This window comes from Lampetra fluviatilis, chromosome 27 (assembly GCF_964198595.1).
Source record: "Lampetra fluviatilis chromosome 27, kcLamFluv1.1, whole genome shotgun sequence".
Classification (NCBI taxonomy): domain Eukaryota; kingdom Metazoa; phylum Chordata; class Hyperoartia; order Petromyzontiformes; family Petromyzontidae; genus Lampetra; species Lampetra fluviatilis.
Window position 1 is genome coordinate 11819621 of NC_136301.1, and position 20805 is coordinate 11840425.

Genomic DNA, 20805 nt, shown 5'->3' on the forward strand with positions numbered 1-20805 from the left:
ATTGCATAAGTACAGAGGACATCGATTCCTGCCGATTCGTTACGAACGGCGAGTGGCATTTTCCGGTAGAAGCGGGCGTGTTGGCGTTGATTGGGGGTGGTTGTTGAAAGTTGGTTTGTTGGGTTGGGGTGTTGTGCTGAATGTTGGATTGGGTGTTGTGTTGGATGTGCTATGCGTTTTGTTGGATGTAGGGTGTTGTGTTGGGTGTTGTGCTGGATGTTGGATTGGGTGTTGTGTTGGATGTGCTATGCGTTTTGTTGGATGTAGGGTGTTGTGTTGGGGTGTTGTGCTGGATGTTGGATTGGGTGTTGTGTTGGATGTGCTATGCGTTTTGTTGGATGTAGGGTGTTGTGCTGGATGTTGCCGGGTTGGGTGTTGTGGTGGTTTCTAGATGTGTTGAATGTTGGAGGGCTGTGTTCGATGCTCGGGGGTTGGGTGTTGACTTGTGTTGTGTGGAGCTGCAACTTGGGTTGAGTTGGGAGGGGTCTTCCGAAAGTAGCACAGAACGGTCTTGTTTTATTCAAATCTTCTGGAAGTCGTAGATTGGTCTTGGAACGCAGAGTAGAATCTTCCGGAAGAGTCAACACGCTTCGACTTGTGTCGGACTGCGTGTTCTCAATGTCCACGCTCTTTCCCCCGCTGTATTTTAAAATAAATTATAAGAGGTGCGTCTAATAATCCGGTAGTCATGCGAGACATTTGTAGAACTTTATTGGGCTGCGTCTTATAATCCGGTAGTTGTACGAGGGACCAGCAGGATTATTTCAATGCGCCTTTATTTCATTGGCAAATAGGAACCCACAAGTCATCTCATGGCAAATATTAATATTTTTGACATCTGAACAATCACTCCACCACACTCTCGTGTAAACATTCGTGCACGCCCCAATATGCACCTGTGCAGATACACACGCATGTGCCCGCACACTGACACACATGGAACATATGACCCTTGTGGGGGGGGGGGGGGGTCTTAAGATTCATAGCCCAACAACCCTATACGGGGTGCGAACCAGGGTCGACAAGGGCGGAGAGCCTCGCCTTTGAGTGGCACTTCTCACCACTGATTAATAGTGGACTTGCCGCGTGACAGTCCTCGAATGTGAATTAATAACGCCCACCGTTCAGTCGGGCCGAATTAAGTTAAGAACTTCAATTTGCTCTACAATGATGCCCTTTGTTTCGTGCAGTCACTGGCTTTGTTCCCACCGCAAGTAGTTTAGCCGATAGATGTAACCTTGCAATTAAATCGGTGTTCTCAGTGCAGGGCCGGCGGTCGAGACTAAGGACGGAGTGGCAGCCAAAATATGGGAAGCGGTCCGTTCCTCTCGAGTTCGTTCGCCGCGGATGAAACCGGCTCGCTCGGAGCTCGATAAATAATTCCATCGCGGGAGCATGAGAAATGGTGAAAGCTTTAGAATGCGTTCATCCAGCAGTGGACGGGGCTCGACCAATGGTGAACTAAAGAGACTGTCACAAGCACAATTGGAACCCATGCGTTATCTGCATACAATTTGCAGCCATGCGAATCTCTTCAAGACGCCCCCCGGCTGATTGAGAAACGTTGGTTGGCTCTCATTTGTGTGGAAACGGGTTCCTGCCGACGATTACGTAACTGGGTTAAACTTTCCTAAAAAAACGTAACATGTGCACGTCAGTTTGCTTACGACAACGCAGGGCTTAATTTCAGCTGGGTCTGCCCCAAATTATATATTTGCACATGGAACACCACATCGATCAAAGCCTCTCGCTATGGCTACTACTACTATTCGCGTGCACAATGCTCCAATTTACCAGCGACCAATCCAGAGAGAAAATGAGCCCTAACTTCAAAGGAAACACAGCAATGAGTGACTGACGGGGTCCAGGGCATCAATTGTTCCCGTCCACCCAACCCACAGCCGTCAGTGAAGTTTCACCACGGGGTGGGACTTGAAACCCAACAACTCCTCTCGTCCCGGTTTTTCTCACCCAGACTCTCGGCTGGAAACGGCAGGCACTAGTCGTGACAAACTGAACACTTTGGCATCGTTATGTGAACGGCGACTTCCCCCCCCCCCCAAAGATAAAGATCCTTTGTCTTCCCAGTGGCGATGTTTTTACACACCGCAAGAGGTACTCATTTGAGGCTGAGTCGACCTAGGGGAGGCCCATGACCAGCCGTGAGCGAGAATCGAACCCGGGTCGCTGGATTCGTAGCGCAGTGAGCTCACCGCAACACTACCGCTCCCCACCCACGTAAACGTATACGGCAATCCCAAAGAGACCTGAGTCACCCTCTCCTCTTCCCGTCGATATTAAAGTCACCCCACCCCAACAAGTACTTCCACCACCAGAGTAATAACATCCAGTGGTGCCATGTTGTTGGCAAGGACCCTGGTGCAAGGGCATGGACCCTGGTGCAAGGGCACGTGTTTTGTGTGTTTAGTGGCACACCGCTTCACAGCAACTTAGTGTCTTGCATCACAGCTCATCTCAAACATTCCAACGCCTTGCTGCAATATAGCCAAGAGGACCCCCTCCCCCCGCCCCTAGTGGCAGCTGTCTCGACGTGGTAGTGTGCACAGCACCGACCTGCTAAGTCAGCATTCGTCTGCCAGAGTAGGAGGGGCGATGCAGCTATGTGGTTTTACCCTATTAAGTAATTTTCTAATCACTTAAAAAAAGTCTGGATTAATTTTGAACCATGACGCTGGCACACTTTTGTCCAATCCCCCCTCCACCCCCCATCCTCTTCGGAGCCCGGCGCCCGGGCCCCGGTGCAGTTGCACTGCCTACGCACTCAACAGCTAAGCCACCGGTGTGTGCGCGCGCTTACACACGTCACACGCATCACACAGGATTGTTGGTTGCAGCTGGGCTGCTTTCACAGGACTCCCGCCGGTAAAAAAAAACAATAATTACAGAGGCGTCTGTGTAAATCTAAGCCGCACCTCAGGTACAGTGCTCTTGTATACTGGCTTTAAGAATATTTTCTTTAGAATACGACATGGCTTCGCCATTGGTTTCGCCGTCCCATATTCATCAGCACGGCGCAGCGCCGCTCACCGATGCCACTGGGTTGCCGTCGCAACCTGCTGCGGTTTTTTAAGCCAGGCAAGGCCCACCCCACCGCAAGTTAATGACGCCATGGTGACAGAAAAGTAAAGTGGAATTGGGCAGGAATGAAGGCCGGGGGTCGAGTCTTAATGACCGAGCAGCAGCCAAAGGAGGGAACAGGCCCAAGCGCTAACGTCCACCACCACGGAGACGGAGGGAAGAAACAAACTTGCAGCAAGGCAGCAAGACGGATTGTTGCATCGCAAAACTGAAAAATGGCAGAGGATTGGTGGGGGCACCTGCAACTAAGCAGTTTATTATTAATCGTGGCTAATGATAGGGATGGCGACGACTCTCAACGGGCCCTCACCCAGGCTAAATAAATGTAAAATATGTCAAAACGCAGGCCTGAAATTGCCTGCCCACACCACTGCTGGCGAAAGCGCCTTCACTTGAAAAAGCTCTAGAGAGCCCCCGGTATGCGGCCTCCTCCGTGACGTTGGCCAGACAATGTTTGAAGAGGCGAGAGTTTCCACATTTACCCCACCACACGCGACCCACCCATCGGGCTCTGAAAAGTTATTTCGCCCCAATGGTTTACGCCGCATTTTAGACCGATGGAAAGAAATGGAACTCAATCAATGCGACGGAGGGGGGCAAATGTTTCCGGACAGAACAAACTAATAGTTACGGACAGAGGAAAAATTAAATAATCAATTCCCCGAATTGAAGATCCTAAATACTGCGACAATTCATCCAGTCGCTGGGAGGAAATTGCTGCTGGCCTGACCCGCATACGGCGATAACAATTGGTCCTCGCGTCACACATCAGGTCCGTTGTGAACCACGTGTGGTCAGCTCTTAATTATCCGTGCTTCAAAATGAATGTCTTTGTACGAGCCCGTTCTGTCAGTTATCCTCTCCTTACTCGTCGAAGGGCCAGTGACTTGGTGCCTGCGTGACCACGAGCACGTCTGTAAGTAAACCGGTTCCTTTGAGAAGCAATGACAATAGACAACGCACTCTGCGTCTTCACCCTCGCTACACAAAGGCAAACGTCTATTAGGGGGTTGTAGCCTAATCTACTACGTACGTGGTGCATTATCCATGTTGTCGTTTTATCCGGGCCCGCCCCTCCCCCCTCATTTCCCAGGATAATCGAGAGTTGACTAATTGCAGGTATAATTGGTCCTAATTCGGCTTAGCATTGGTCTACCTTTAGCACATGTCCCTAGACTTAATGCCAACCTCAACTTAACTACTCCACAGTGGCATTACCAATGGCCAAAACAAGAAAAAGCAAAACATCTGGCGACCTGCTACATCTAATATAATACGGCAACATACCACAATAATAACGAAAAATAACACACTTTTGATCAGAAATTTGTACAAATAAAAAACGAGAAGATAAATGAGTTGGTGCTTTTAAGCGCTTATAAGCGCGCGCGCTAATTGGTGAATTGCAGGGCTCGTGCAGAGCGCGCGCGTGCCGGCTGAGTGCCGAGTTGCTACCGGCCGCCCCCCGTGCATGCCGGCTGGGCGGGCACGCCTTAACGAGGAGCTCCCTCCGCCAACGACATTCCTTCCCGCGGCGCATGGCGACCTGGTGTGGGATGACCTTGATGTTGCACATTAACTGTGCTCCAGTGACGAGCAAATGACCGTCCTTGCGACTGTTCCAGTAATGGCTCGGCAGATGCATTTAAGGTAAAGACATCGCCAAAACTACCTTGCCTCGTGATCGCAGGACCGAACTGGTTACTGATAAAGTGACTTTGCCAAACGACTTCTCTCCGGTGATTGCTTTGGATTATTCGATATCACTTTCACGATCTTGCCTGTAAATCGCTGAACGACCCCGTTCTCAGATTAAAGCCGTTTCGCTTCATGGTTGCGGTCTGGGATCGCTGAATTCATTTCAGGTGAAGCCAAATAATGTAATCATTCCACTAGTGATGGCCGAACGATCCCAGACGAAGCCATCTCACCGCTGGAGGACAGATGCCACCACCAGTCACCCTCTCCCAAATACGTTCCCCGTTAAATAACACTCCCTATGGCATCACACCCTCCCATGGAATCACTCCCCATGGCGTCACATCCTCCCATGGCATCACACACTCCATGGCATCACACACTCCCGCGTGGGCTCCACACCATCCCATGGCATCACACATTCCCCGTGGAATCACACTCCCACGGCATCACTCCCCGTAAGGTCACCACTCCCCGTGGTGTCACGCCATTAACGGTCGTGCGGCACATCACCACGACGAGAAGAACGGCTTGCGGCTGTTGAAGGTCTGTGTGAAGGCGTCGCTGAGTGTGCGGATGCGCGAGCCCCCCGTGCCACCCCCGGCGCTACCGGCACTGCGCTCGATGAGCACGCACGGCATCCCCACCAGCTGCAGCGGGGAGCGTCCGTCGCGCAGAGCCTGCGTCAGGTTCAGGATCTGGCGACAGCAAGGGGGACGCGGGGACAACGTGGAAGAGGGGAGTCATGGTTGAGGAGAGATGGTGTGAGCGTATGAGTGTTTGTGTGTGCGCGCATGAGTGTGTGTGTGTGCGTGTGTGTGTGCGTGTGTGGCGTAGCGGTTGGCACGTTGCACTATGAACCCGGCGAATATCTGAACTGGTCCTGGGCACCCCCTATGTCGATTCAGTCTTAAATGAGGACCCGTGTGCAGTGTAAAACATGAGCACTGAAGAGATAGCGGCAGCCAAGAGTGGTTCTGGCCCTACCACCACCCCTTTGTGCGCCAATCTGGCCTTCATAGGTGCTCGTTACCAGCACTTGCCCCTACAGTCTGTTCAGGCTACACAGGGGATTTTTATAGAGGTAAGAATCAGCTTCTGTTTGGCTGGATAGAGGGGGCTAAACGGATGCAGAACGGATTACAGAAGAGATGGACTGATGCGGTACAGAAAGATGTTCAAGCTGATGGAGACTTGGCAATTACCAGTACACCAGCGGTGATTAAATCAGCCTCTGTGGAGGCTCGTGAAGGATGCTGCTGGAAAACTGTAAGCAGTCACCCTCCAGCAACAAGTGAGGGTGTAGAGCATCCACACTAAGCGGAGCGCCGGGCAGCTAAAATGCCGCAAGTTGGCACAGTGGGAAGCGCAAGTGGTGCATCTTACAGTCATCTCAGTCATTCAACCCATAACACACCCGAGTCTGCCCTGTGACCGCCTGCCAGTGAACCTTCCACCCTTCACACGATAGCCTCAACGTGCACCTAGCCTGGCACAAATCGCCGTCTGTGATGACATCACCACCACCAAGTGGCGAGCGGCAGCCGATGTTGCTGCAATGTGCGCGTAAGTTTGGCAGTCCGCCCTCACCTGTCCTCTCATCACCGACATCTGCTTCTCAAAAATTGTTCGGTCGAATCCTTTGTCTTCCTACAGCACCGAGCAGCACGCACACACAAACATGATTAATTATCACAGCATCGTCGTAATTATTATAAATTACAGCCCCTTGTGTGTTATCGTGTTAGTGTCACTATGTCAGTGTTACTGTGTGTTATTGTTATCGTGTCAGTCTCACTGTGTCACTGTGTCAGTGTCACTGTGCCAGTGTCACTGTGTCTGTGTCACTGTCTGTTATCGTGTCACTGTCAGTGTTATCGTGTCACTGTCAGTGTTATCGTGTCAGTGTCATTGTGCCACCGCTGGGAGGTGCGTGCCTTGAACAGCTCGTAGAGATCCTCCACCAGGTCCTGCACAAAGTTCATGTCGGAGATCTTTGGCAGCACGAGGTCACACGTGTCCTGAGAGAAGGGAACCTTGGCCTGGGGCAGCCACGCCCAGTAGAACGGATCTACACATACACGTGTACACACACGTGTACTTATACATCTGTATAATACCAATACCCGCCATTCACCACGAAGTGACGGTGATGTCACCACGGCACCGGTGCCAGGCCAGGCGCACAAAAATCTGTATAATACACGTGAACACACAAATACACGCGTGTACTTATACATCTGTATTACACACGTGTACACACACGTACACAAATACACGTATTTATTTATATATACACAAAAACACGTGTATATAAACACGTGTACACACAAATACAGGAGCATATACACACGCACACAAAAATACACGTTTACAACAACTGTCGTCCTCCACGAAGTGGCGGTGACATCACCACTGTGCTTGTGCCAGAGTCGGTGTATCGTGCAAACAAACGCCACCCTCCGCAATTCACTTGAGAGGTCATCTCTGCCGGGCGCTTTTCCTGGTCTCAGCCTCTGGATGACCCTTGGCACTTCTACAACGGATGGCACATCAGCCAGCCACTCACAGGAAGCGGCGTGCATCTAAGTCACCAACACGTGGACGAGGAACCAAGCCAGGGTCCTGTCCATTGTAGCTACTCCCAGTAACTAGCGTAGTTAGCCTGGTGGTACACCACCATAGGTTATCTGGTAAAGGGGCAGTAACCCAGCAGGGACGAGCGCTCTGAATGCGCTCAATTGAAAAAGAGAGATGACATTGTCATCCTTTCAGCCGACAAGGGCAATACCACGGTCATCATGGATAAACCACATACAACAACAAAATCCAGGACATTCTTAATGATGGCAGTTATACTAAAATCAACAAAGATCCTACCAACCGCCTGGCTACAAAAACCAACAATATCATCACTAATTTGACTTCTCTAATCAAACTGACCAAGCAGCTCTCTCTATACCCTTCGGCTGCTAGACCACCCAGATTTTATGGTCTTCCAAAAATCCATAAAGAAGGTACTCCACTCCGTCCTATCGTTTCTACCATCAACTCACCTACGTACAAATTGGCCCGATTTCTGTCTGAGACCCTGCTTCTATTCACGGGCAAGACCACCTCAGCAGTACTTAATTCAGCTCACTTGGTTTCTCTAATAAAGGACTTTTCAGTCTCCAGATGATTTGCTTGTCAGCTTCGATGTAGTCTCTCTGTTCATCAAGGTACCTGTACCTGACACCATAGCAATCATTGAAGACTTGGTCCAACAGGGACTAAATCCTGATGTACCAACTTTGGTGAGGCACTGCCTTACCAACACTTACTTCATCTGGATTGGTACATTCTACAAACAAAATGAAGGTACCTGTATGGGTTCTCCCTTATCACAAGTGGTCGCGAATGTTTTCATGAAGAAATTTTAACCAAGCAAAGTCGTAACTTGCTGTGGTGCTTCCAATCTTCCCTGCCGTTTGGCTGCTATCTCCGACTCTCTGAGTTGCATTGCCCTGTTAGGTGCCTCTGCATTAACGAGCTGGGGTCTCACTAACATGGCCACCTCTGCTCCCTTAGCCTCGATGTATCGATGGTTTTGGCTGTGCGACACTGCTGTTGTGAGCATATGCGGAGACGATACTCTTATGCTGCGACGGAAGCTCATTTCATGCTCATCTCTTTACCTAATCTCTCTCTCCCTCATCTCCCCCATTAATACAACTGACGTGCTTGCGTCCGGGGATGGAATTCCTTTCCAGCTCAGACCCGGCCTGCTTGCCCTTCGCCACATATTTAACCTCTTGTTGTAACAGCTCTCTTGCTGGTTCAGCAGTTCCACTGCTGGATTATTTTCTCTGCCTGAGGACGACCGCTTGTGTTATGATCGAAACGTCGTAATATATAATTTTTTATTTAATTTTTCTACCTACGTGACTTTACTGAAAGAACCAAAGAGTATGGATTCCTGCAGTCACGAAAGCTTCAAATCAAGATTGGGCAGTAACCCCTTTGTGTTAATGTGTTGGTGTAAATAAATATGTGTTGCCTCCAAGAAGTACATCTGCGACTCAGTTAAATCCACTCCACTGGCATTAGAATATATAGAGCAGTTCATATTTTGATGGTTTCATGTGGAAATGCTCCATCACGTTTAAAATCTAGTACACAGTGAATATTGAACTGAAGCTTGACTTCAAAAAATAAAATCGCAAATCAAATCGCAATATCGGTCAACAAAATCGCAATTAGATATTTTCCCAAAATCGTTCAGCCCTAGCGCAGTGCGCCAACCGCTACACAACTGCTCCACCATGACCTCCACATACACACACACGCAAATATGCATTCCAAAACCCGGCACGCAAGCGGGGGGCCGGGTGGCACAGAGGTCAGAGCGTTGAGCCGGCACTGCTGAGATCCTGGGATCTCGTCTAGGCTTCAACCGGATTCAAGTGTAGCGAGTTGATGGCCTCAGCCTGGTCACCAACCACTCACATAAAGAGACCAATGGACTCGCATAGAGAGCCACAGAAACACATTGAAACCCACAGAGACCGGCTTGTCATTAAACTGGAATCTCAAGTGTAGTGAGGTTACGGTCTCAGCTCAGTCACCAGTGACTCACATTGAGACCCATTGTCTAAACATAACATCTCGCTCTTCTTTGGTTTTTTCGGTAAAGTCACGTAGGTAAAAAATAAAAATAAATTATATAACGACGTAATTACAGCTCATGTGACGAACATTACTCTTGTGTGGCAGGCTGGGTGGATGGGAAAGTGTTGCTCCCCTACTGCGTGGAGCTGGGACATGAGATAGGAGCAGAGAGAGAGCTAGGTGAGGTAGACGGGAGAGCCAAGGGAGACACTCACACGCTCGCCACGAGTCCGGGTGCTTGAAGGGAAACGCAAGGCCGTTGTCAATCGCCGCGATTCTCACGGCCGGCTCCCGCTCCACAGCCTCCTGTGTGGCCGCACGCACGGGTACAAGACAAAGATCCCCCCGTATAGCCTTAACAGACCATTGGGGAAAGTGCTGTTAACGAACAGTACCTATGAAGGTTGGCACAGCACATGAGGGGGTGGGTGGGTGGCCAGCACCACTCCCGGTCGCCTTTGTCTCCCCAGTGGTGATGTTTACACACTGCACCCAAGTATTAATTGCAGGCTGAGAAGACCTAGGGGAGGCTCGGGACTGGTTCAGAAAATCGTCACTGATGTTCTGCCGTGAGCAGGAATCGAACTCGGGTCGCCAGGTTCGAAGCACAGCGCACTAGCCGCTCCACTACCATAAACACACAAGGCAAAGAGCGCCCGTATAGCCTGAACAGACTGTTCGGGCAAGTGCTGTTAGTGAGGAACTATGAAGGCCAGCATGATATGAGGGGGTGGGTGGTCTACGTAAGGGAGGCCCAGAACCTGTTCAGATAATCCACACCAATGTTGGCTGTAAGCAGGAATCGAACTTGTGCCCCCAGGTTCGAAGCGCAATGCGCTAACCGCTTGACTACCGCTCCCCACACGAGTACACACACGCACGCACACACAGACAGGGAGACTCCCCTCGTGCGCGTGACTCGCTCACCTGCTCCTTGTCCTTGTCCGTCTCCTTGCGAGGTTCATACTTAATGAGCCAGTTGTCATTGCCACGGTCTGACACCGCCAGCCGCAGCCACCATTTCACACCATCACAACGAGAATTGTAACGGGTCAGTGTTAGCGGCTATGGGTTCATGTCCATACTGTGTGTCAGTGTTATGTCAGTGTCATGTCTTGCTGCAATATCAGTGTTAAATTACTCAATTCGGATTAGAGTACAACACTGCAGCATCATCACGGTCTACTGAAAAAACCTGGCAGGACCCCTCAGAAAAAGAGTCATGAGACTCCGTGATGCTTTGCTGGATAAACAAGTACAATAACATATTCTCAGGTTTTTTCGGTAAAGTCACGTAGGTAAAAACATTAAAATTAATGAAAGTAAAATAAAACAAAACAAAATAAAATTCACGACGTTTCGGAGGCAACACAAGTCTCCGTCATCAGGTGGGACCGTCACAGCCGAATTAGCTGCATCAAGTGAAGCAATGATTCAAGATGTAATCCCTTATAAGCAAGTTGAAGGGAGGTGGAGAGGGGGGGGAGAGCTTATCAGGCTGTGGTAGCCAATGAATGGAAACGTATCGGGAGGGAGGAGGAGCGGTGATCAAAGACTGCACGCAGTGCTCAACACAATGAATGGAGACGTGTCGGGACGGAGGGCGAGCGGCGATCAAAGACTGCACGCAGTGCTCAACACAATGAATGGAGACGCGCCGGGACGGAGGGCGAGCGGTGATCAAAGACATCACGTAGTGCTCAACACAATGAATGGAAACGTGGCGAGCGGTGATCAAAGAACAATGAAGAGATTACTGGCTACCACAGCCTGATAAGCTCTCCCCCCCCTCTCCACCTCCCTTCAACTTGCTTATAAGGGATTACATCTTGAATCATTGCTTCACTTGATGCAGCTAATTCGGCTGTGATGGTCCCACCTGATGACGGAGACTTGTGTTGCCTCCGAAACGTCGTGAATTTTATTTTGTTTTGTTTTATTTTACTTTCATTAATTTTAATGTTTTTACCTACGTGACTTTACCGAAAAAACCTGAGAATATGAATCATTGCAGTCACGAAAGCTTCAAATCTAGAATTAAGTACAATAACAATAAATAATAACGTGTCACTGCTGTGTCCGTGTGAGGATTGTGTGCCACTCCTGTGTGTCACTGATGTGTCCCTATGAGTGTTGTCTGTTACACGTGTGTCACCGCTAGGTGTCATTGCTGTGTGTCTATGCAAGAGTTGTGTCACGACTATATGTCATTGTTGTGTGTCCGTATGAGTCATGTCTGTCAATACTGTGTCACTGTTGTGTCCACATGAGTGTTGTGCGTCACTGCTGTGTGCTACCGCTGCATGTCAGTGCGAGTGCTGTGTGACCGCTGTGTTACCGTTATGTGTCACCGCTATGTGTGACCGCTATGTGTCACCGCTATGTGTCACCGCTATGTGTCCCCACTGTGTGCCACGACTGCGTGTCTGTGCGAGTGCTGCGTGTGACCTCTGTGTTACCGCTGTGTCCCCGCTGTGTGTCACCGCTGTGTGCCACCGCTGTGGGTCCCCGCTGTGTGCCACCGCTACGTGTCGGTATAAGTGCGATGGTGGCGACCGCACCGGTGTTGCGGATGATATAGTCGAGGCACACAAGCTTCTCAAACTCAAGCTGCAGCTGCTTGTTGGTGTTCTCTGGCAGGGGCTCCACCTCGAAGCGTCGCAGCCAATCCTCGGCATCTTTATAGCCCTCCACGAACAGCTGCAGAGAGCCTACCTACTCACACAGACAAAGACCCCCCCCCCCTATTGCCTTAACAGACTGTTGGGGCAAGTGCTGGTAGCGAGTAGCACCTATGAAGGTAGGAACACCTTTGTATCCCCAGCGGCTGTTTATACACCACACCAGTTTCTCAATTGAGGCTGAGTCGACCTAGGGGAGCCCCAGAACTGGTTCAGATAATCGTCACTGGTGTTGGCCATGAGCGGGAATCGAACTCGGATCGCTGGGTTCCCGATGCAGTGCGCTAACCCCTACGCTACCGCTCCCCATTCACGTACGCAGATACACACAAAGACACAGATCTCCCATATAGACTGAACAGACCGTTGAAGCAAGTGCTGTTCGCGAGTATGGCACAAGCAGGGGTGGGTAGACAGAACGACACCTTTATCTCTCCAGTGCTGATGTATTCACACCGTACCACGCACTCGCCGATGGCCGAATCGACCTAGGGAAGGCTCAGAGCCAGTTCAAACATTCACCACTGGTGTTGGCCATCAGCGGGAAACTCGGGTCACCAGGATCGTAGCACAGTGTGTTAACCGCTACTCTACTGCTCCCCACTGCACACACATACACACGCACTTTTACACTCGCATGCAAATTTCACACTCGAATACAAAATCACAAAGTTAAAGATCCCCCGTGTAGCCTTTAAAAGACTGTTGCCACAAGTGCTATTCAGCGAGCACCTATGAAAGCCAACATGGCACACGAGGGGGTGGGTGGACAACACTACACCCGGCCGCCTTTGTATCCCCTCTGCTGATTTTATGCAGCGCGCCAGGTAGTTATTTAAGATTGAGTTGACTGAGGGGAGGCGCAGGATCGGTTCAAATATTTTCCACTGATCGTGAACATCGAACTCACGTCACTGGGTTTGTAGCACAGTGCACTAACCACTGAGCCACCGCTGCCCACAAAATCGTGAAACAAAGACAAAGATCCCCCCTATAACCTTAAAAGACAGTTGGGGCAAGTACTATTATCGAGCACCTATACAGGCCGGCAAGGCACACGAGGGGGTGGGTGGCCAGCAAAAAAGCCCGGCCACCTTTGTCTCCCGAGTGGCAATGTTTTACACAAACACACCAGGTATTCATTTGAGGCCGAGTCTACCCAGTGGAGGCCAGGTTCGTAGCGCAGTGCGATAACCGCTACACTACCACTCCCTACACACACACACATAATGACGTAATTCACCACTACAAGGTGGCGACACGCACATACCTTAGGCGGAAGGCCGATTCTGTGGAATCTGCGTCCAATCTCCGGCACTCGTTCCAGCGCAAGCTTCTTGCCACGTGACTTGGCGCGGTCGATGGCTCCATAGTGAAATGCCTCACTCGCTAGCCACACCACCTGCACAACAAATACCACAAACCGTAGTAAAACGCCTCGCATGGTAGCCACACCACCTGCACCCACCACCATCACAACAACCACAACAACCGAAATGAAACAACTCGCTCGCTAGCCACAATACCTGCACACGCCACCACTACCAATCACCGCAACTACCACCACCATAACCACCACAACTGTAGTGAAACGCCTCGTTTGCTAGCCAAACCACCTGCACACGCCACCACCACAATCACAACTGTAGTGAAATGCCTCACTCTCCAGCCATACCACCTACATATCCCACCACCACAACCAAGTCCTCGATCCATCTCCTCTCGATCCCCCATCCCTCCTCCATCACCCTGCGTCTCCCCCTGTTCCCATTTGTCCCTTTATTAAACCTATTTGCTCACCTTCGTGTTTTCCACCAAGATAAAGATGAAATCATAGCCCAAGTCGTTGATACTACCGCCACCACCATCAACACCCCCCGCCACCACCACCTTACCTCACCGCTACCAACTCATTTCCACTCCGCCAGATCCTGCAGCTGCTGCACAGGAGACACGGAACCTCCTTCTCTACCACTTCTCCCATCTCCATGTCTCCGTGTTTGTCCCCCCGTCTCTCCACAATGTATCCATGTCTGTCCCTGTGTGTGTATCCGTGTGGAGAGCAGTAGTGTAGCAGTGAGCATGCTGCATATGAACCCGGTGACCAGAGTTCGATTCCTGCTCATGGCCAACACCGGTGACTATTATCAGAACCGGTCCTGGGCCTTCCCTAGGTCGACTCAGCCTAAAATGAGTACCTGGTGCAATGTGTAAACATCACCATTGGGAAGACATGGGCGACCGGCTGTGGTGTTGGCCGCCTACCCCCTCGTGTGCCATGCCAGCCTTCATTAGGTGCTGCTTGCTATCAACACTTGCCTCTACAGCCTGTTGAGGCTATACGGGGGATCTTTGGGTGTTCATGTGCGTGTCCCCCAGTCAACGTCTCCCCCCCTCACCCCACCACCGTGTCCACCCCCCGGCTCCCCCCTCGCCACTATGTGCCGTGTATCTCCGCACCTTGGTCTTGGGCACGATGTTGAGGCCGAGCGTGGAGTCGACGAGGCTGGCGCCAGCCTCGGACAGGTAGCCCTGGTTGAGCACCAGGCAGTCCCGGCCGAAGCAGCAGGGGCAGCACAGCTTCTGCAACCATTTGGTCCACTTGGGGTTGAGCTGCCCATACGGCTCCTCAGACTTGGGCTTGAACACCCCCACGGACTTCTGCGCACGGTGTCGCACGTGCAGAGACAACAATCCCCAATGGGGGCCGGGTGGTGACATTCGCGCCCCGCAACAACAAGGAACCAGGGATTGATTCCTGGCTCGGGTGTCTATCTACATGGAGTTTGTGTATGTTCTCTCTCCTCTCTCCCCCCATCTGTTCTCCAGTTTCTCCAGTTTCCTCCCATAGTAAAAAAAAGATGTACAACGTCGTTGGTATTGGACCAAAACATCCCCAATGATCAAAAAATACCCGCAAGATACTCAAAACAGGTTATACAAAGAAGCAACCTCGCCCCACTACTGTAAGAAAAACTTGGCAGGACCCTCCTGAAGAATTTTTAGACTTTTTTGAGTAAGCAAGAGTAAAATCAAGTGAATGATATGTGTGTGTTTCTGTTGACATCTGTTCTGCAACTCCTCAGGGGAGTCTGAGGGGAATGGTAGCACAGTGGTTAACGATCTGCGTTGAAAACCAGGCAACCCAAATTCGATTCCTGGGGGAGCGGGGCGCTGTGGTGGAGGGATGTGGTAGTGTGTGTGTGTCTTTATGTGGGTCCATGTGTACATGTGTGTGTCTCTGTGTGCCATACATGTGTATGTATGTTCGTGTTTGTGTGTAGATGTGTGTAGGTGTGTGTATGTATATGTGGGGAACGGTGGTGCAGCAGGTAGTGCACTGCACTACAAACTCGGCAACGAGAGTTCGATTTCCGCTCGCGGCCAACACCAGTGACGAATATTTGAACCAGTCCTGAGCCTCCCTTAGGCCAACTCCATCTCAAATGATTACCTGATGCGATGTAAAGTATAAACATCGCCAATGGGGAGAGAAAGGCGGCCGGGCATGGTGCTGATCACCCACTCCCTCGTGTGCAGTGAACAGCCTTTATAAGAGGCTCATTAACAGCACTTGCCCGCAAGAGTCTATAAAGGCAAAACAGGGGAACTTTGTCTTGTATAGGTGTGCGTATGATATGTATATGTGGTGGGCGGTAGTGTAGCAGTTAGTACGCTGCGCTGCAAACCTGGCGATGCGAATTCGATTCCCACTCATAACCAATAACAGTGGCAAATATTTTAACTGGTCCTGGGCCTCCCCTAGATCAACCCAGCCTCAAATGATTAACTGGTGCAATGTGTAAACATCACCACTCCAGAGAGAAAGGTGGCTAGGTGTGGTGCTGGCAGTGGGCGGTCTTCATAAGAGGGTCGTTAGCAGCACTTGCCCCCAATAGTCTGTGGAGGCTATACGTGGGATCTTCAGTAGTGTCCCAAACCCCTGCCCCGCGACCTCTCACCCCTGACAGATCTCGCACAAAGTAGCTGCCGCTGGAGCCCTGCGAGATCCTCTGCGGCTCCACGCCGGCCTCCATGGCGCGCTCCACGCTGCACACCACTTCCGAGAACTGCTGGTCGCGCGGGAACGCGTTCAAAGAGTCGGGGGCGGCGGCAGTGTGCGGAGACGAGGGGGAGTCGCGCCGGTGGTGGTGGTGCTGGTGGAGGTAGTGGTGGTGGTGGTGATAGGGACTTGTAGGGCACAGCTGACCGTCCCTGCCGGATGGAGGCACCGACGTGAGCAAGCACGCTTTGGGAGCACCTCCACAGGACCCCGCAAGACCAGGAGGTCACGGGTTCAATCCCAACCCTCATGCCTGTTGTATATTTGGAGTGGTCATGTGGATTTTTTCACTGGGACCTCCAGTTTTTCCTTCCACATTTAGAAAAATGCATTTAGATTATTAAGATTATTTGGCTGCTATACATTTCCACATGATAAGCCACTTTGTTGAGCTATCATTTGTGGCCAGGTCGCTTCAGAAAAAGAAGCTAAAAGCTCAGTGGGCTTCAACTGGTAAAATAAAATAGTTCAGTTTAATTTGTATATTATTTTAGTGATTAGTTTACCTTTCCTATACTTTGCACTCCTATTGTGTTTTTGTATTGTTTATTTTTGTAACGTTGTGACCCGCCCCTAAAGGACATCTGTGAAAAAGAGCTTTATAGCTCATCGGATTCTCACACTGGATTCCTCCACCCGTGTTGAAGACTTGGTCTACCAGACACTGTTTCGTCTCATCCCCCACAACGTGTTCTCAACCATCAGCAACACCGCACTGCAGGTCACAACAACACTCTCACTCACCCACTCATTCATGCACACACTCACTCAATCACTCGCCCAATCACCCATTCACTTCACTCGCCCACTCATTCATTTAACCACTCACTCAGTCGCACACTCACCCATTCACTCACTCGCCGACTAATACACACACTTATCCACTCACTTGCCCACCCATTCACGCACCCATCCACTCAACCACTTAACTTTTCTATCACTACTACTGCCATGGTTACTACTGTTCCCCTCTTTATCGGTTTCATCTTTGATAGGGCTGCCTGTTTACTGGCCGTTTGACGCTTTGGGACTGTGAGCCTTTGCTCAGCGACTGCGTTAACAAAAAATGACCACGTGTACACATGCTCAGGCACCACCACCGCGCTTGTGCCAGGCTAGGTGTACCCAGACGCTGATACAGACACACACACAACCGAGACACACTTCGCGGTGACGTTCCCACCAGCAGCGGCCGTGCCAGGCTAGGTTCACTCACAGACACGCATACACACCATGCATACACGATCACGGACACGTATACTGTACAGTATATACACACACACACAGTGACGTCACCGCCACACTTATACCAGGCTAGGTCCACCTTTTGACACTCATACACAAAGACATCACGTACAGCATTAAGACTGTTGGAGCAAGTGCTCTCGCGAGCACCTATGGTGGCCAACACCACACACACATTGACGTCACCACCACACTCGTGCCAGGTTTGGTGCACCCATAGACACTCACACACCCCACACCCTCTAAAGGCGAAGGCACACACACACACACACAATGACGTCACCGCCACACTCGTGCCAGACTAGGTGCACCCACCGTCCCCTTAGGTCCCCCGCGGACGAAGCGGCCAGGAGCGGCTCCTTCTCGCCGTCGCGGCCGGGAGATCCCGGGGGAGACTCCGGTACCCTCACGGCGGCGCCAGGCCCGGCCTGGGGCTCGAACCCGACCCGGGAGAAGGCGAGGCTGGCGGGTCGCGGGGTCGAGCGGCCCGGGACCGCGGCGGGGCCGGAGGCGGCGGCGGCGGTGGACCCGGCGACTGCGGCGGCGAACACCTCATCCTCCTCATCGCCGTCGTCGTCTTCGTGGTCTCTCAGAGCCTTCATCATCATGGCTTGGGGCAGGGGGGGAGCAGGGAATCGAACTGTGGACACGGCAACTTGGTCGGGTGGTTATGGTGAGAGGGGTGCAGAGGCGGTGGCTTCCTGTTGGGAGGGCGGGGCTGAGAAATGACGTCATGTCACCTCGAGTTGGAAAGGAATGTGCGAGGGCGTCGTGGCGCACGTGGCGTTAGTGGTGACGTCACAGAGCCTCATGTTGAGGGAGACGTCACGGCGTGCACCGTGCGGTCTGGCGTGCGTGCCGATGTCTCGAATGTGTTTTTGCAATGGAGGAGAGATTAAAGCGGTGCGTGATGACGTAGTTTCCACGCGAATGATCTGCGCGCCAGAGCGTCCTATTACGACATTGTGATTTATCAACAGCCTAAGCCGACGTGTTTCAGTGCGTCATTATGTCATGCGAGGTTAGTGGGTCATAGAGTGGCTCAAAGTGCACCTGGCTTGGCACAGGCGCAGCGATGACGTCGCCGTCACGGAGTGGCGAATGGCGTTCGTTGGCTATAGATCTGGTGGGTGAAGAATTCACGGATCCTGAAAGATTTGGGACACAGTCCCCATAATCGTTGAGCTCCTCCAGCAGGGGAGGCTGCATTGGTTGGCCCACGTAGCCCGCATGTCCAGCTACCGCATGCCCAAGCAGCTTCTGTTCGGCCGGATAGAGCGGACTAAACGGGCACGGGATGGGAGAGAAAAGAGATGGACTGATGCCGGTACAGGAGCACGTGGAGCTGAGTGAACTTGCCGATGATAGCGGTGTCAAGATCGGCCAGTATTGAGGAGGCCTCTCGTGAAGGAAGCTGCTGAGCAGTTAAGAGGCAGTCGCCCTCCAACAACAACAAAGGGCAGAGGAGCGACGCTCGCAACGAGCGGAACGCCGGGTGGATAAAACGCAGTGAGTTGGCACAGTGGGTGCATCTGCCAGTCGTCTCAGTTAACCCATAACACCTGGATCTGTCCCGTGGCCTGCCAGAGAGCCTCGACACTTCACGTGGCTTCAACGTGCACCTAGCCTGGCTTACAAACGCCGTGACGTCACCACCACAGTGGTGAACGGCGGTTGTTGAACGAGTGGGTGAGTGGAAGTGTGAGTTGTTGGGTGGAAGGACCAATGCGAGGATGAGTCCTGTCTGCTGCTGCTCTATCGTCCCGGGGAGATCCCCGTGGTCCGTGTTTCACCTCGGGTCAGAATCTTTATTCTGGAGAAATCCGATGAGCTATGAAGCTCGTTTTCACAGATGTCCAGTAGGAGTGGGTCAGAAAGTTAAAATACAACAAAAACGACATAAGTGCAAGGTATAAGAAAGGTAAGCAAGTCACTAAAATATGTACGAGTTAAAATTGCATAATTACATCAATTCCTGCAGATTTTTCAAGACAAACAAAACAACAAAACTATCCCAGACCACACCAAGACAACACACAGGTCCCTCAATAAAATTGCACGTAAACATTAAACTACAACATCACTTTGCATCAAGGTCACCAAGAGGTAGCCTCCATCACCACCTGCGCAGGCTCACTTTGAGCTTTGGCAGCACGGTGGCGAGATGTTAACTACCTTGCCTGGTATACAGGAGGTCGTGGTTTCGATCCTGACTGACGCCTGTATATGTGGAGTTTGCGTGTCTCTCTCCCCGTGGTCACGTGAATTTTTCTCCGGGTCCTCCGGTTTTTTCCTCCACATCATTTTTGATGGACAGGTCGCTTCTAAAGAAGAACTATATAGCAGCTCAGTTGGTCTTGGTAAAATAAAAAAATGTTTTAGTTTAGTTTCTAGCTGCCTGCTCCCAGCTTTGACATCTGCAGGAGTTGTTGACCAGCCACCCAGTCTTGCTGTGCACTCGAGGCAGGGCAGGGAGGGTGACAGGGGTCACCACTCTATTTGCTGGAAGTCTTTATGCAAAGTTTGCGTGCAGCAGCAGCGGCAAGGGTTGTGTAATGTTTTTACGGGAATGTTCGCGCACAGCAACAAATGGTTCAGCCGTTCGAGATGTTTGAAAATGACCGTATTCAAATTTTCACTCAGTTGCGATATTTTCTTCAATAACCGCGTGTTATCTCTCACTGCAGCTTGACATGGCATCGTCGTCGCCATCATGAGCCACAATCAATCCACTGCTGGATGGCTGAAGGCTTGACCCTCCTCCCACGAACGATCCCTGCACATGAGCGGATTCCTCCACTCCATCCCCGTTGTGGGCGTCCCACTTTGTCGGAATCGTCCCAGTGGCTCGTTTAGTGATAAACTCGTTGACTTTGTTCAACGTCGTGTTGTTGAATGCGGTGAATGTATCCGCAAAAGAAAGTGTACTCATTGATGTTAAAACCGGTAAAACATCTTCTTTGCTCTATGTCTTCAGTGCCCATATATAACAGAGAGAGGGAGGAGGGTCCTTGCCTACAGACATCTGACAAGTTCACTCAAGCAGTGCCCTGAAGGATGATTACACACTGAATGTCGAAACAAATGCAGGGTTTTGTTTGAGGTTGAAGGTCGCACTCATAACACACAAAGTGCCTGCCACAAATGAACCACAATATATCGCTGATCTCGTCAAGGAGCATAAACCACCATGCGAACTCCGGTCAACCTCGCAGCGGCTTTTGGCTGACCATCGAATAAAGACAGCCACCGCATCGCGCGGTTTCAGATGCGCGTCAGCGGCCGCCTGGAACGCTCTTCCGATATTAGGAAGCCACTAGAGCTATGCACTTTTAAATCGTTTCAATTGAAAACTCATTTCTTTAGAAC

General features: G+C 51.1%; 1 protein-coding gene across 2 annotated transcripts; it reads right to left on the bottom strand.

The window, feature by feature from the left end:
• Positions 1 to 765: 765 nt before the first annotated feature.
• Positions 766 to 18150, bottom strand: PI4K2B (phosphatidylinositol 4-kinase type 2 beta). 2 transcript variants are annotated; one of them, XM_078869244.1, is made up of 10 exons: positions 17752 to 18150; positions 16091 to 16343; positions 14589 to 14789; positions 13399 to 13530; positions 12009 to 12162; positions 10375 to 10442; positions 9663 to 9753; positions 6735 to 6868; positions 6388 to 6447; positions 766 to 5495 (listed from the first exon to the last, which is right to left on the bottom strand). In XM_078869244.1, the coding sequence occupies exons 1-10, from the start codon at positions 18042 to 18044 to the stop codon at positions 5307 to 5309; spliced, it is 1575 nt and encodes a 524-aa protein (XP_078725370.1). In that variant the 5' UTR covers positions 18045 to 18150; the 3' UTR covers positions 766 to 5306. The 2 variants fall into 2 exon arrangements, with proteins under 2 accessions (XP_078725370.1, XP_078725369.1); XM_078869243.1 differs by having other exon boundaries at positions 11907 to 12162.
• Positions 18151 to 20805: the final 2655 nt, after the last annotated feature.